Genomic DNA, 16,882 nt, shown 5'->3' with positions numbered 1-16,882 from the left:
GTTAGCCCTGATTAGTACTGTAGTTGGCTTGGAGACAACCAATGAATACCAGGTGCTGTAGCCTGTATTTCAGGAAGGAACTGATAAAACCACCTCTGAACATTCCTTGCCTAAGAAAACCCTATCAAATTCATGGGTTGCCATGCGTCAACAGGTGACTTGAAAGGTGCATGTGTGCACTCGCATACTATACTTGCGCGCACACACAAGCATCAATAGACAATAGAAATAGACAGAAAACTGCCTTGAGAGAGAGAAAAGTAAGAGGTACCTGCCTCTTCACTTTGTAGTGCTGTATATTTTTCAGCTTTTAAGGTTTTATTGAACAGCTTACGTCATGCTCTGCTTCTGGCAAGGAAGAATTATTGCTTTTAACTTAAGATAAGAGATGGGTGTTTTCAAGGCAGCCAGTGTGGCACAAACAACTGATTTAAGGTATATGTGAGCCAGTACACAAAAATAACCTGTTGGCCGGTAAATGATGGGGATCTACTTTGGAGAGTGTTAATTGAGGCTTTTGCCATTTTTATTTAACTTGCAAAAAGCTGGCAGACTTTTAAAAAGCAATGTGGCTCCGAATATAACACAAAAGCTTTCTGTTTCCTTCATGTTCAGGTCTCAAAAGATGGCTGTTTTGTCAGCCAGTATTCTGATATTTCCCAAGATAACCAACTTTTCTGAGAAGATTTCTAGAATGTTTGGCTGCTTTTAAGTCCTTTAATAAATACACACACACACACACACACACACACACACACACACACGGACCTCTCCTTTCTCCTCCCACTAAACCTCACCCCACTCACTGTCTCTTCAGCATTGTAATGGGACACAGGCAAATTCCATAGCCCATTTCTGCCAAAAAGGAGATGTTTAAGGGAGCAGTGGTGTCACCCCTTCTTAGGGTGTTACCTGGGGCGATTTACATTCGTCATACTCCCCTATTGACAACACCTGTAGTAGTTAAGTTACACTGAGCTTGTAATGAGACAAAGTGACATTTAAGCTGTTTTGAATGATTTTTCATGGTGCTCCATAATGGACTGACTGAATTGAATGGAAAAGAATGTATTTTCTTCCTGTTCTATCTTTTCACAATAAAGGCTTATTAACAGTTTTATTCTATGTACATGTTTCCCTTTTCAGTATATATTTATACAAAGGTACTATATTTTTGACTAGTACTGCATTTTTAAATGTAAAGAAAGTTAGTTGTAGCAAAAATGTTTCTAAATGTGCACTCTGAATGCTAGTGTCTTAATTATTTTGTTATGAAATCACAAACATGACAGTGAAATTTATTATTATTTTAAATGTTCTTTCATGTGTTATATAATATATATAATACAAAGTATATATTTTTCCCTCCACAGAAATTAGCAGAGTACGGAAAGACATGTATAACGACACATTAAATGGTAGTACGGAGAAGAGAAGTGCAGAGTTACCTGATGCTGTGGGACCTATTGTACAGTTACAAGAGAAACTATATGTGCCTGTAAAAGAATATCCAGATGTAAGTACTTGTTTTAGTGACTCTTTTGACTTTTGTGATATTCTCTCACTATGCCGTCTCATGTGGTCACGCTTGTGCAAGTAGATCCAAGCATGCTACCGAGAGATAAGTTCTTGGAGTCTTAGACACATACTCCCTCCATCCTTCCCTCCCTCCCTCTCTCTGTTTTAATTTTATGGCTTTATGAAAAATGTCATCCTGCTATCTTTTTTTGACTGAACTAGGGTTCAGAAAGCAGCCACTTGACAGAATATGATCTCTTAGTTAACACTTTTACTAAGCCTTTGCCAAGTATAGTAGTTAACCAAGCAAAAGCAAACAAGAACAACCAAATGAAAAAGCTGGCAGCTTGCTGAGTTCTAGAAATCATCTATCTTTGTTGTTGGGTATAAAACTTGTGTTCTCATCCCCATATCAATAGTTTGTATGCTATGGGTAGATGTTCCCCAACCTGTTGCTTATATGGAATCTTAATAGCCTGTTTTTATCTAGAAAAGCAGTGTTATTTAAATGAATTTTAATTAGATTCTTTCTCCTTTTTATTGGAGCACTTGGGACTGCACACATGGGGCACAATATTAAACACTTTACCTTAAACTTAGCTCACCTGAAACTTTATTGCTTTTTCTTTTTTTAAAATATGTTATTTAAACAAAATGTAAAACTTATACAAGAACATTAACAAAAACAGAAAACATACACTAATAAAGAAAAATAAAATAAAACGAAAAGAACAAGGACATTTACAACTTTACATACTTTACATTGCTGATTTTAAACATTTTTTAATCATATAAAAAAAATTCAACATCACCAATTGTTTGATTATCTTCTAATTTCAAATTTGCCCCTAAAAGTATCCTTCTCTTTCAAAACCCCTTCTTTCTTCTTCCTGCCAAATCTCTTTTCAAGAAATTTCCTTCCATACTCCTTCCCCCTCTCTCCTCTTTCTCTTTCTTCCTTCACTCCTCCTCCTTTCTCCTTTTCTATAAAATTTAAGAACCTTGCAAAAACTAAAGGCACCCTAGAGTACCATTCTAATCTGAACATAGCAAAGTACAATATGGATATCACTGATCATGTAATCTGAACATAAATTAACATATATTTAAACAAACCTTTACAGTTTGCCTTGAAGATCACTGGCATAAGTTGTTGGATTGTAGACTTCATACTTTATTTCTATGCAAGTTAAGTGAAAGGTTAAAATAACTTTAAATACACAAAAGCTTTAATAAATGGCAGTACTTTACTTTACAAGAGAAAACTTAAAGGTATTATGCAAGGGGAAGGGCTGTTAGTAGGACACACAGAGAGGCCCAAGTTCAATCCCTCACATCTCTTTGTTAAAAGGATCAGATAGGAAGTGATAGAAAACACCTCTGCTTGAAAGCCTAGTGAGCCACTGCCAGTAGAGATTGCTGGGTTAAATGAGCAAATAGGTGACCTGGTATTGGGGAGAGAAGTACTTTCAGTCCCATATAAGTCGCTAATGGCCATATGGTATCACACTACTTGAAGTACCTAGAAAGCAAGAAGAGGTTGTTTTCCTTGAGCCTGTCTTTCATGTTGGAGTTTTCTGCAATTTGAGCATTTCCAATTATAGTGTAAGAGGGATTTGTCATAGTTGTTTTCCTGACTCTGGCTCTGTGGGATAAGGTGGTGGCTTTCTTCAGTCAGTACACAGAATATTTATTGTCTTTCTTTTCTAATGTCACATAATTGCAAATGCAGGAATATAGACAAACTGAAATTCAGTTTTGCTCTATTCGCTAGTGCATAAGAGAAACAAGAGGCTATGACTTTGTGTTTCAAAACACAAGTTAGCTGCTGGAAATTTTGCTGTGTGGCACATGAATCAGTATAATCAGTATACCAGTTGCTTGGTGGTGGAGCACATAACTGACCATTTTCAGTGATATCAGTAATATCATCAGGTTGATAGAGCACTAAAACTTAGGTTGACAAGCTGACTTTATGTTCTTTATGACAATCCAACATGCTACTTCATCAGGATAGAGTCACGACTCCATCAAACACAAGCCTCTAAGTACAATGTAAATATCTTGTCATTTGATAGTGTAGCAAGAAATTAATATTCCAGTTTTGTTGGAAATGACATCAGCTAAAGAGCATTGGAATGCTGGCCTCTGGATTTTTCAGGACGAGTTTGGGATTGTCAAAATCCTGTATGTCTTTTGTGCATTGAGCATGTTAGTGTATATATTTCACAATGCTTCTGTCTGAAGAATAGCTACAAATAGGACATAGGTTTATTGTGGCAAGTGTAGAGCAGTCTAATATAAAAAGCGTATATATCTGCTAAAATTCTTTTGCCATGGAGCCCAGATCTTGAAAGAGTAAAAGACAAGAAAATGAGTAAATGCTTTTGACAAGAAAGAAAGAGGTATCTTGATTGGTCAATTATGTATACATACAGCTCCTTGATAAGTTCGCCTTAGGGTTGCCTTAAGTTGAAAATGACTTGAAGGCACACATCAAAAACAGCAACAAACATATACTATTTATGATGGATACACACACACACACACACACACACACACACACACTTGTGCTTGCCACTGGGGGGCAGGAGGGGGGGAGAAGGTGCTTTGCATTCATGCCCTATTTTTTGTTCCCCCAGGTATTCAGTTGGTCAACTGAACAGAAACCTGGACTAGCAGGGACTTTGGTCTCCTCTAGTGGAAGAATATTTATGTCCAATCAGTTAATATGGAATGTACAACTCTTTCTAGATTGATCCACTTGTTAAAAAACAATTACAAAAGGATTTGAACATCTGGAATCCTTATGGCTCAGCATTTCATTTATCAGAGTATGCTTACTGCATTATGTGCTTCACTTATCAGTTCTACTTACTCATTTCCTGTTCTTTTTAATAGCTTATTTAATAGTGAAGTGGTTGTTCAGTAATTCCCAGAGTTACGTGTTTCCAATCTAAGTATTAAAGGCTTCCAGTTAAACAGAAAACATTTAATTCTTTTACTAGATTTTTTTTGAGGTAAATTTCTATTTTGTTCTGAAAGTGTGAGGGTGCTGAATTATTCAGAACCTTAAATGTAGACTTCTGATTTAATAATGGGAGGATGTTGTTAATGCAAAAAATTGATAGGATTTTTTTTCTTGTTATAACTGACCACTTACGTCAACATAATCTCTCTCTGCTTTAACTGTAATTTGTCATTTCATGTGAACAAACACAGTACCCAAAGTATATTACTCAAGTACTTGTTTGTACTGGTTTACAGAGAAAAGGCATTGGCAACTGTTTTAAATGGTTTAAATCACATTGGTTTTTAACCATTTTGGATTGAATTCATTTTAGTTACTGGTAATTGCGGAACTTGTGAAGTGCATCCCTGCTAATATGAGCCAGGATCCTGATGGTGACATTTGTATGTGTTACACCTGTGTTGATAACTTCTTCTCCAACAACTACAAAAGGACATTCTTTTGTAGTTATTGGAGAAGAAGTTATGAATGAGATCTTTTGTGTACTTGTACTCTTGTGCACAACCTGCTATTCTGCTGCCAGTGTTCCCTCATGGCCATTTAGTAGGAAAGAGAGGGCAGGGAAGGAGGTTAAGGGTGCTGGAAGGATCAAGCTGTACTCCTGTGGTTGGATTTACACAGAAGATAATGTTAATCTTGGGCCTAACGTGCGCTACAGAAATTATGCAGTTTGAGACCACTTTAACTGCCATGGCTCAATGCTATAAAATTCTGGGATTTGTAGTTTTGTGGAATGTTTAGTCTTCTCTGTCAGAGAGCTCTGGTGCCACAACAAGCTACAGATCCCAGAATTCCATAGCAGAGAGACATGGCAGTTAAAAGCAGTATCAAATTGCATTATTTGTGTAGTACAGAGTAGACTTTGGACTTCCTAGAGATCCTATGGAGGTCTGGGTGTGTGTGTGATGAGTCATGAGACACTAATAGTGACTGGATAGTGCATGTTTGTAAACCTGTTAAAGATAGCACAGGGATAAACATTCAGAGTGAAAATAAAAAAAAATACAATAGATGAGCAACAAAAGCAGGGTGATTAAAATGAATAAGGGCATAAAGAGTAGGATAAAAACAATTTATTTTATAGTGCTAGAAATTACATTTTTTTAAAAAAAATCCTTCAATTCACATAAGTTCAACTAAAACAATTTGCTTTATAAAAGAGCACTTTTTTTGGGAACTATTATTATTTAAGGTAGTGTGGTCATAACATCAGAACTGCATTTTGCTACTTAATTTTCTGATTTAGTCCTATATTGGTGTAGTCCTATACTCCTATATATGGGCTACCATCTTGTCAATATTATTCCCAAGGTTTTATTGAAAGTTGTAAATCATATCAAAGCCTAATAACTTTAGATTGTTAATGTTGGAAAGCATATCTACCACAATCTAGCAAGGTGGTTCAATCACTATATTGGCTTTAAAAATAGCAAGATGTAGTGTAGCCCACAAAAGGAAAAAGCTGATGGGCTTATTCTTACTGATAGTGAAAGTTAGACAGTTTGGAAATATGAAGCTAAGTGGTAATATACTTGTATAAATTGTATACAAGAATAGGTTGTACTTTACATTAAACTTTAAATACATTGCTTTATCTTTTATTTTCTAGTTCATTCCATTTACTTTTTTTTTCTATTCAGCAGGCTAAAATGCAGCCTTGTTACAGCATACTGATGGATTTTCATCTTATCAAATTGTATTTCTTCAAATTATTGCTAATAACTGCAATTTCACTTAAAATAGCTCCACCCCTCCATTTTCACAGAAGTTAGGGGCCAAGGACCCCCTCAAAAGTGTGAATATGTTAGCCCCCCCCAAAATGGGTGATAAAAGAGTCTTCTCTCACTAAGAGCATCAGCTAGAAACACACAGCCTCCCCCACATTTCCAAAGTGTTTCCTCTTTCAATATGAGATTAGCAGCTACAGCTGCAAAGGATCCATCCTCTTTCCTCCTCCTCCCTCCCAGCTAGACAAAAGCAACACCATATTTTCCCCACTTTGGCAAACTTTGCATTCTCTTCGTTTCTAGAGTCTTTTCACTCTGAATCCACTGTTCATAGACATCACCATAAAGGGACGGTATGGGGATGCTTTTGTCTGGCTAGAGAGGGGAGAAATAGCAAACATGGGTGACAGGAATATGGGATTCAAAGGGAACGTCTTTGAAAATGAGGTGGATGCAAAGTTTGGCAAAGCAGGGGCATGTAGGGTGATGATTTTGGCTGGCAGGGGGAGAGGGGGTTGACCTTATTAAGCATCAGCTACAAAGTCTCAAATAGTCAAACCTGCAAATGTGAAACCTGAGAATGTGGAGGGCTGACTGTGTAGTAAAGTAATTATCTCACTGGGGACATTTGACCCCAGAGTTCTAGGCAATTCCTTTTAGTTTTTTTGAGTGTAGACATTACATAGGATAGGAAAGCAGAACCTAATTCTGTGTGGGTTTTGAAATATTGTTTGTGTTCACAGATACTCTTTGAAAAATCAGTGAAACTTTGAACTGACTGAAGTAGTAGGAAAAATTTCTCAAGCGCTGCTACTTTTGGGAAAAAGACAGGTTATACCAGTATTAACAAATTTGTAAAAGTCTCAAGTCCAAACACAGACCTAGTGTTTCGGGCCTTAGAAAATGTCTTAGGGGAGGAATTTGAAAATCTAGATATGTGCTAGCATTATAATTACGAAAGAATAGATATATCTTTGTTCTAAGAATTTTCTGGCAGCAAGAAAATTATTTAGCAAACAAGTTTTATCAGGTACAACCCATAGTTATTTACAGAGGTTTAAGTCTTGACATCAAAATATGCTCTCCAGATGTCCATTCTGTAAGATAGTGAATTTCTTCAGAGTCACAGTATAGATGCTAAGAAATAATTTAATCCAGTGGTTCTCAAACTGTGGGAACCCCGGGTGGAGGACCTGCTCAAGGGTGGGCATGAGACTTGGAGGCCCTGCTTCCTCCTCCCTGTCCACCTCCCAAACTACTACTGTCCTGGAGGGGAAGAGAAAGGCAAGGAGGGCACTTGGAGCCTCTGCTTGAGGGAGGAGTAGGAAAAGAAGGAGAACTATTTCCTTATACAATGTTAAAATATGAATATACATGCGGACCAATGCGGATTTCTACCCAAGAGACAAATTAAGGATAACATAAGAAATTTAGTAAATTTGATTGAACATTTTGAAAAGAAACCGGATTAACAAGCTGCCTTAATTTTTTTAGATGCTGAAAAGGCATTTGACAATCTGTGCTGGGACTTTATGATTGGAGTATTAAGCAAATTGGAATTAGGAGAAAATTATATTAAATGGATACAGGAAATTTATAAAGAGCAAGAAGCCAGAATACTAATCAATGGAGAAAGAACAAAAAGTATACAGATTAGAAAGGGTACTAGGCAGGGTTGCCCTCTATCCCCACTACTATGCATCACGGCATTAGAAAACTTAAATAATAAAATTAGACGAGACAAAAACAATCGCTGGAAAAAAATAAGAAATTTTGAATATAAATTACAAGCATATGCAGACGGCCTTGTTATTATGTTGGCTAACCCGGTGGAAGATATTACACAAATGATAAATGTAATCGAGGAATATGGAAAGTATGCCGGTCTAAAAATTAACAAAGATTAATATTCTACCTTTGAATATAAAGCAAAAAGACTGTGAAAAACTCAAGGCCCTCTCAAATTATGAAATAAAAAGTAAGTTTAAATATTTGGGTGTAAATATTACAAAAAATCTGATTTATTCAAAAATAATTATAAACCATTATGGAATAATATTAAAAAAGATGTACAAAAGTGGGGAAATTTCATGGCTTGGAAAAATAGCAGCTATACAGATGAATATCACACCCAAAGTATTATTTTTATTTCAAAACCTCCCTATTATAACCGATGACAAACCATTCCAAGAATGGGATAAGGACTTAACCAAATTTATTTGGAACAAAAAGAAACCGAGGATCAAATTAAAAATATTACAGGATAGTAAGGAAAAAGGAGGTGTAGGATTACCAAACTATAAGCTGTATTATCATGCCTGCTGTCTCGCTTGGATCAAAGACTGGGTGCAAATTAAAAAAGATAAAGTTTTACAATTGGAAGGGTTTGATAATGTGTTTGGGTGGCATGGGTACTTATTATATGATAAAATTAATAATCAATATGTAAGGAAATCCCTATTGAGAATCTGGCAAAAATATCAACCCTTTTTTGTTCCTAAAATACCCAGATGGCCATCAATTAATGAGGCCTTTTTTAGAAGAGAGAGGATGAAAGAAATGGATTGGGTAAGGTTAAAAATTGAAAAAGGAGAGTTTAAAATTAAAACAATGGAAGCACTAATGGAGGAGGGATTAAACTGTAATTGGTTTTTATACAGGCAAATTGTAGAAAGATTTAAATTAGATAATAAAACCCATCAGATAGAAAAAGAAAATACTGAATTTGGAACACTGTTAAGTAAAGATTTGGACAATACAATTTCCAAATTATACAAATTATTACTACATTTAGAAATGGAAGATGAAATGGTTAAGCCAGGGGTAGGCAACCTTTTTGAGCCGGGGGCCGGGTTGCTGTCCCTCAGACAACTGGGGTAGCCGAAGCCGGGGGGTGGAGCTTCCACCCTCCGGGGCGGAGCCACACATGGGGGGTGGAGCTTCCACCCTCTGGGGCGGAGCCGCATGCCAGGGCGGAGCTTCCACTATCCGGGGCGGAGCCACATGTCAGGGGTGGAGTTTTCACCCTCCGGGGACGGAGCCGCATAATAATAATAATATTTGCAAGAAGCTACTAGGGCCGGCAATGCCATAACACAGGAAAAATGCATGCACACTGTCTCAACCCAGAAAAGAGCAAGCAAGTCCATGTGGGGGGATTTTGCAAAGAGAATACCAAAGGATAACAACAACAATAATAATAGCAATATTTGCAAGAATGGAAGCGACTAGGCAAGGCCACAAAACAGCAAAAAACGCATGCCACTGTCTCAACCCAGAAAAGAGCAAGCAAGTCCATGTGGGGGGATTTTGCAAAGAGAATACCAAAGGATAACAACAATAATAATAATAGCAATATTTGCAAGAATGGAAGCGACTAGGCCAGGCCACAAAACAGCAAAAAATGCATGCCACTGTCTCAACCCAGAAAAGAGCAAGCAAGTCCATGTGGGGGGATTTTGCAAAGAGAATACCAAAGGATAACAACAACAATAATAATAGCAATATTTGCAAGAATGGAAGCGACTAGGCCAGGCCACAAAACAGCAAAAAATGCATGCCACTGTCTCAACCCAGAAAAGAGCAAGCAAGTCCATGTGGGGGGATTTTGCAAAGAGAATACCAAAGGATAACAACAACAATAATAATAGCAATATTTGCAAGAATGGAAGCGACTAGGCCAGGCCACAAAACAGCAAAAAAATGCATGCCACTGTCTCAAACCACTTTCTTTCTCTCCCTTCCTCCCTCCCTCTCAGGAGAAAGAAGTTGTAGAGTACAGGGAAAATAAAAACTTTTATTGGAGTTAATGGATGTGTATATAGCATAAATATGTTAAAGTATCTTGGTTATATAATCAATATATTTCACATAAGTAAAAAGGTTAAGGTTAGCGCTTTATAAACCCGTACCATAAACCTTGAAATGGGCACAGTGGTACACCAGCAATGAATACAGATTTCTTAAATTGGTGTAATGCAGGGGTGCCCAACTTGGAAGGAGGCACAGGCCAAAATTAAGGTCGGCTGGGTTGTTCGGGCTGCCAATAGGTTTAGGACGGTGAAATGTAGGACATTCAAGCAACATGGAGGACATGACCAACTAAAAGCTGTAAGCATATAAATGTAAATCCATACTTCTTAGCCATGCTCAAAATGGAGGACGTTGTGGAATCCCTCCTCCTGGACAGGAAGGCAGATAGGGGGACATGTCCAGGAAAAGGAGGGGAAGCCTTGTCACCTCACCAAGCAGCAGCCACCCCCTCCCTCCCTCCCTCCCTCCCTCCTTTCTTTCTTTCCCTGCTTCCTTCCTCCCTCTCTCCCTTCTTTATTTCCTTATTTCCTTGTGTCTTTCTTTCTTTCCTTAACCCTTCCTTTCCTCCCTCCCTCCCTCCTTTCCTTCCTTCTTTATTTTCTTGCTTCTTTCTTTCCTCCCTTCCTCCTGTCTTCCTTTCTGCTCCCTCCCTCCCGTCTTTCTTTCCTGCTTCACTTCCACACTTCCTTGATTCTTTCTTTCCTCCCTTCTTTCCTTCCTCCTTTCTTTCTGCCTGGGCAATGGGGTGAGAGGAGTTGTAGGCCTGCACTGAGCAAAAGCTCTCCTGGGAAGGAATGGCAAACTCTGGGCAAAGAATCCATTGCTCCCGTCCTCCAAAGCCCCCTGTGATCGGGGAGGACTCTGGGAGCCGGGACATCCTCCTCCTCCTGACTGTTTGACCCCAGGCCTCCAGAAATCCTTTGGCGGGCCGCATCCGGCCCCCAGGCCGCCTGTTGGGCAACCCTGGTGTAATGTGATCTCTCCTTGTCACTCCAGTTAACAACCAAGCCATGGTATTCTGCAGTCTTTGCAGAACACTCTGCAAGGGCAGACCCATGCAGAAGTGTATTTTTGTAGTCTCACTAAGAGATTATAAAACATAGATTATCAATGTTTATCTTGCTTTTGTTGCTGTTGACTGTTAAATTTCAAAGTTGTACTTATTTTTGATTGCCTTCATAAATGGGATTAAAAAAAAATCAAATGAAGGGCCTGAACAGACAGGCTAAAATAATGCTGCTTCGTGTCACTTTGGAGGTATGCTGTTTAAATGACACACACATCTGGTGTGGCTTTTGGCCTCTTAGGACACATGCATAATTTAAACAACATACCTCCAAAGTGACTCGAAGCAGCTTTATTTTGGCCTGTCTGTTCAGGCCCTAAAATAGGTTTTCTCTGATGACATATCTTAATTGAAAGATATGATAGAAGTTCTGAACCATGCGCTGGGAGGAAGGCAGGATATAAAATAATTAAATAAATAATACGTGAGCTTGTGGAGGAAGGATTTCAGGTGTCTTGGAATTCAGGCAAAAGGGAGAGAGAATCTTATCCACTACTCTTTGAATCCTCTGGATATTGTATATGCAATAACAGGGCTGCCTATTACAGAGCTGATTTGTTAAAGTTATCAGATGACAATACAGAACTAACTGAATATATTAAAAGATATTATTTTACTACTAAATATTGCCATTCTAGTCTTATTAAAAACTAGTGTGTATTACAGTTACATTGATCAGAAAACCATCCAAGCTTTATGCATTTGGTTTGTTGTACTTAACATGAGATAGTAAAGCTAGTTCCTAGTTAAACTCTCCAACCCTTCAGTACATGGGTTATTAGAGGTGAATAACGTGGACTTAAGGGATTTAGTAATTCATTCTAAATCTCCCACTACATTTTTAGCTGTTGTTTTGCTTTAAAAACCTTTTAAAGCATGAGAGCACCTGCTGTTTTATGGAATACTCATCTTATCAAGATCACAGGGATAATCTGGTTAGTCCAGATTAGAGAAGCAGTGATAAAACAATAATCCAGAGCCTTTGGAATTGATTTCTAGCGATAGTTCTGGCTAAGATAAAAAGCACGTACTATATATGATTTACAATTCTGAAAAAATAGACTTTGCACATATGTTTACCGTTTTCTCAGAACAAGTAGAACTACTGCTTCAGTTGTTTTATTTGTGATATTGTTGGATTACAGTGTTGATGGTTTAGATTTATGTTGATTACACAAGGCTGGCTTTGAAATGTTATACACCTGGATTTATATTTTTACTGTGGATGGCATAGTTAGGGGCTACTCATATTGGATTTCACATTCATGTAAGCCATATAAAAAGTTTTAACACTGCAGATAGCCTTCCCCAATGTAGTGTCCTCCAGATGTTTTTGATTACAACTTCAGTAGGCCCTAGTTAGCTTGATGACTGATGTCTAAAACATCTAGAAGGCATTGCATTAGAAGTACTGATCTAATGTCTGATACATTATTGCTTACATGCTGAAGGTCAGTAAAAAATAAAATAAATCTCTAATTCATCTATCTTCTGTCAAGCCCAGATAGCCTTCCCCAATGTAGTGTCCTCCAGTGAGCAGTATATATAGTGTGATTGTACTCTCTTCCACTAGGCATAGCTTTGCCTTTACTTTTTGTCTTGGATGTTATCATTTAATTCTTATCAATGCTGTTTTTCTGGCAGATTCCTCTGGAGGAATATCACATCTCATAAACTCTGCGAACCAGTCACTGTCAGTTAAGGGTTTTTTTTCCTGAAGAATAGGCGAATCATACTTCATACATGAGTGTACCCTCACATGAGGGGTGGCCAAAATGTGACCTTACAGAAATCATGTAGGAAATGCACATAAGCCATGCGGGAAAATGTAGTATGCACTGTTCCTAATAGAATACAATTTTATGTTGTCATTAGAGTATGGATGGACTGGTACTTAGTGCAGATTCATATTAATAAGGAAATAGACGTGCATGAATCAGTTTTTATCTGGGTGAACTTTGATACAGTTGTCAAGATGGATTTCTTGGTATTTTAGTATGAAATGAAAATATTTTCTTTCACTTTTTTAAAAAGGGCACCTACACATGTAAAAAGTGACTAAGGGCCTGTACAGACCGGCGGGAAAAAGTGGCCTGGAGCGTAGTTGGGGCATGGCATCCACATGACGCACACCCCGACTCTGCCCCCAGGCTGGCGTGATGCCGCATGCAGTGCCAAAGGAGCGTGGAAAAGCTGCATGCCAGTGGCAATGGCGCCCTTTCCAGGGTGCAAAAAGGAGCTACTTTTTTATTTGTTTGCAGCTCCTTTATGCGCCATGGAAAGCAGAAATTGGGGCCGCAGCATGTAGTTGCTGCGGCCCTGAACTGGCGCTAAAAGGGGTGGTCTGTTGAGCCCCTAATCCTATGATTTTGATGAGCAGAATTTAACTGGTAAAGGAAATAAATGGCAGGACACTATTGCTATTGCTCCTCCAGGATTTATTTCATTTCTTTTTTGCTGTTAGTTTGGTCTTTTGCTCAGGGAAACAGCGAGAATGCAATTTTTAGGCCTTTTCGATTTTTCACTACCGTTGCTGGTGCATCCAACATATTCATAAATGCTCACTGTATACCTAATGAACCTGTATTCTCTGAAGATGCCGGCCATAGATGCTGGCAAAACATCAGGAAAAAACTCTTCTAGAACATGGTCACATAGCCTGAAAACCCCACAAAAAACTATGGATGCCAGCCATGAAAGCCTTCGACTCCAGAACCTGTATTCTGTTTGTGTGGACATATAACTGCCCAAGACACATAAAGCTCTTCTGGCATCAGTTATAGTCTTAGGCACTTCTGGCAGATTTTGGTGCCGGCCCACTTACTGCAGTATTAAAAGTATTTTTAGTTTCTGCTGCTGAAATAGAGAATGCTGGTTGGATCATATTCAGTATAGTTTAAAGTATATAATGGACTGTGTCAAAAGAATTTGCTTGTGGCTTACTTTGTGAAGTATATCTGTGTTGTATATAAAGGAAGCACCATTTTATTGGTAAAGGTTTCCCCTATTTCATGACTTGTTGATTTTTTTTGCAGGGCAATACTGAAATAGCTGTAACACAAACATTCTTTGCTTCATCACTGCACATATAAATTTTATATATGCATCTTGTTTGGAATAGTGATGAGTTACAGTTTCCAGTATGTAGGTTTTTTGATTCCACATGTGTGTGTTTGAATTGTGACATTTCTAAACAGCTCAATGAAAATAAATTATATGATCGAATTCAGTTATTCAGGAGTATTTAGGAAAGTCTGCCAGATCTATTTAACTTTATAATTCAGCATGTACCATAGTATTTGATGAAAGTAGCTGCATAATGTTTTCTTAACAAATGAACATCTGCTAACTTCACAGTATATTACCCTTTCATTTCTTACGTTTGTATTTTTAGTTTCTGTTTCTTTTTTATTCATGGAACAAAGAGGATTGCCTATTGATTTTTAGTTCCACATATGTCAAATACAGTGAAAAGATTTAAAAGTAAGATTGTTTTCATGTGACTGACATTTAAGAGCTGTCAGAATAAAGTATGGAATTGACATATAGTTTAGATTTATATATTAAACAGGAAAAGACAGTTAGCAGATGGCTCAGCTTGTTTAAAATAATCTCGAATATGTTCCCCAAAGCTCAACATACACAGTTTCGCAAAAGGTTACAGTTAAGGAAATCTAACAAATACTCAAGAGATTATCAGTGTTGCTTATACTTGGTACAACATGAGGGATATGATGGTTGACAAAACTGTTCACCAGGATTCCTCACCCTAATAGTGATGGCTTGTTTCTGACCATGCGTTTGAGACAATCCTCACCCTTTACATTTGAAGCTGGGGATTCATGCAATTATTCCTTCAGTGATAGTGTACTGTTGCCATATTCAAAGTGTCTCAGAAGCGCACAGCCTAATCTCATCTCACCTTCATATTTTGTATATTTGTATCTCAGTACACCACTATCACAGGTATGGTTGGGAATATGCTTTAGGGCCTTCATAGCTGTCCCTTGGTTCTGCAACTCCCTCCCTACTTAAGTCTAGGATGGTCCTCTCCTTGATGTCTTTTTATTAGTAAGTGAAGACTTTTTTTAAAATTCAGATAGGCTTTTAAGGAAAGGGTTTGTAAGAGGTGCTGCATTGTTTTAAATGTTATTGTTTAGCTAGTTTTTATTGCTTTTAAGTGTATGTTTTAAAATGTTTTAATGTTATTAATAGTGTAATTCTGTTCAAAGGTTGACTTTTGTGTGTTTTAAATTACATTATAATCCTTTTCATTTGTAAAGTGCCTTGCATCCTAATCTTGGGGGGGAAGATGTGGTGTAAATAAAGATAATAGGGCCTGAAACAGATGGGCCAAAAGCGCTGTGCTGCCCTGCACGCTCTGCACGCTCCAGAACCCTAACACATATGGATAGTGCCATCTTTACATGGCACTGTCCATACATGGCATGCATGCATGATGCAAGCACGGTGCTGCGTCCGCACCGCTAGGTGCAGGGCTTATGTCTTGGACGTGTCACAGTGTGTCATTGGCACACTGATGACACTGTCCTCGCGCCCCAATAAGAACTCGATTTTTCTGGGTTCTTTTTGGTCCAGAGGGATGCTGCGCAGTCTGGCTGCTGTGGTGTCCCTCCAGAGGGAAACAGGCTGCATTCAGTCTGGCCTTTTCGCAGGTATTTACCAGGCCTAATACTTACATTTAAAGTTGGAGGGTATTGATACTCAGTGTGTTTGCATGGATAATTTCCTGTCCTCCTCTCCAGATTTGATGATAAAGAAGGGTAAAGAGGGCAGCAGTGTCAGCAGTTGAAAACTATCTTGCAAAAAATGGTAGACTGTTCATAAAACATTTCAAATATATTTTTTTGATTTTGGTCCATACCACATTCATATAAGAAATAGCCTTTTTTTGTGTTTTATTTTTATTTTACATTCTTGAGTCAGTGTATTGGGTGTGAACTTCTCTGTCATCTTCTTCTCAAACCTGTATACATTAAAACAGTAATAGTCTTTTATGGAAGGTTCATATGATCATATCCATGTGGGAAGCTAGTCAAGTTACTCAGCTTACTGTATTGTGCATATTAAGTCGGAAAGAGAGAAGCAGTTACCACATGTTTTGGGTGTTTGTGTGTTTACCTGCTAAGAAAATGTTTTTTAAAATACAGTCAGCCCTCCATATCCATAGATTCTTTATCCACAGAATCAACCATCCATGGCTTAAAAACATTAAGACTATTAAGGGGAAATGAGCTCAGGCTTGTTAGAGAGGTTAAGAACAATAAAATGGGGTTTTGGGGGTATGTCCATAGCAAAAGGAAGAAGGAGGAAATGGTAGGGTCATTGCATGGAGAAGATGGTGAAATGCTAATAAGAGGACAGAGAAAAGGCAGAACTATTCAACTTTGCCTCAGTCTTCTTAAAAAAAGGGAAAGGGCATTCAAACTGAGGAACATGGAGCAGACGATGCAGTAGGGGAAATGCAGCACAGAATAAGTAATGAGATAGTACAGGAATACCTGGTTAATCTAAATAAATTCTGTAGGGCCAGTTGAACCACATCCACCATCTTGAGGGGAGAGAAGCAGGCAAGAAACAACAGGCCTATGCCTGCCAAGAAGAAGAGCCCTCCTCCCGACCACCATCTTGAGGGGAGAGAAGCAGAGTCATGATGTGTTATGTATTGTTAATCTGATATTGGAAACCATTTTGATCGTCCACGGA

At 38.1% G+C, this 16,882-nt stretch overlaps 1 protein-coding gene across 5 annotated transcripts in view; it reads left to right on the top strand.

Annotated features, from left to right (window-relative positions):
- Window positions 1–16,882, top strand: part of QKI (QKI, KH domain containing RNA binding) — a 165,447-nt gene that overhangs the window by 50,281 nt on the left and 98,284 nt on the right. For all 5 annotated transcript variants that reach the window (XM_089530066.1, XM_089530065.1, XM_089530063.1 and 2 more), the window contains exon 2: window positions 1,374–1,516. In XM_089530066.1, coding sequence (XP_089386192.1) covers window positions 1,374–1,516 — 143 coding nt within the window. The remainder of the gene's footprint in view (window positions 1–1,373; window positions 1,517–16,882) is intronic.

The sequence above is a fragment of the Sceloporus occidentalis genome, unplaced genomic scaffold (assembly GCF_023333645.1).
Source record: "Sceloporus occidentalis isolate IW3139 unplaced genomic scaffold, rSceOcc1.0.p SCAF_6, whole genome shotgun sequence".
Taxonomy (NCBI): domain Eukaryota; kingdom Metazoa; phylum Chordata; class Lepidosauria; order Squamata; family Phrynosomatidae; genus Sceloporus; species Sceloporus occidentalis.
Note: the sequence above shows the minus strand (reverse complement) of the source record. Positions and strands in the feature narration are given on the sequence as shown.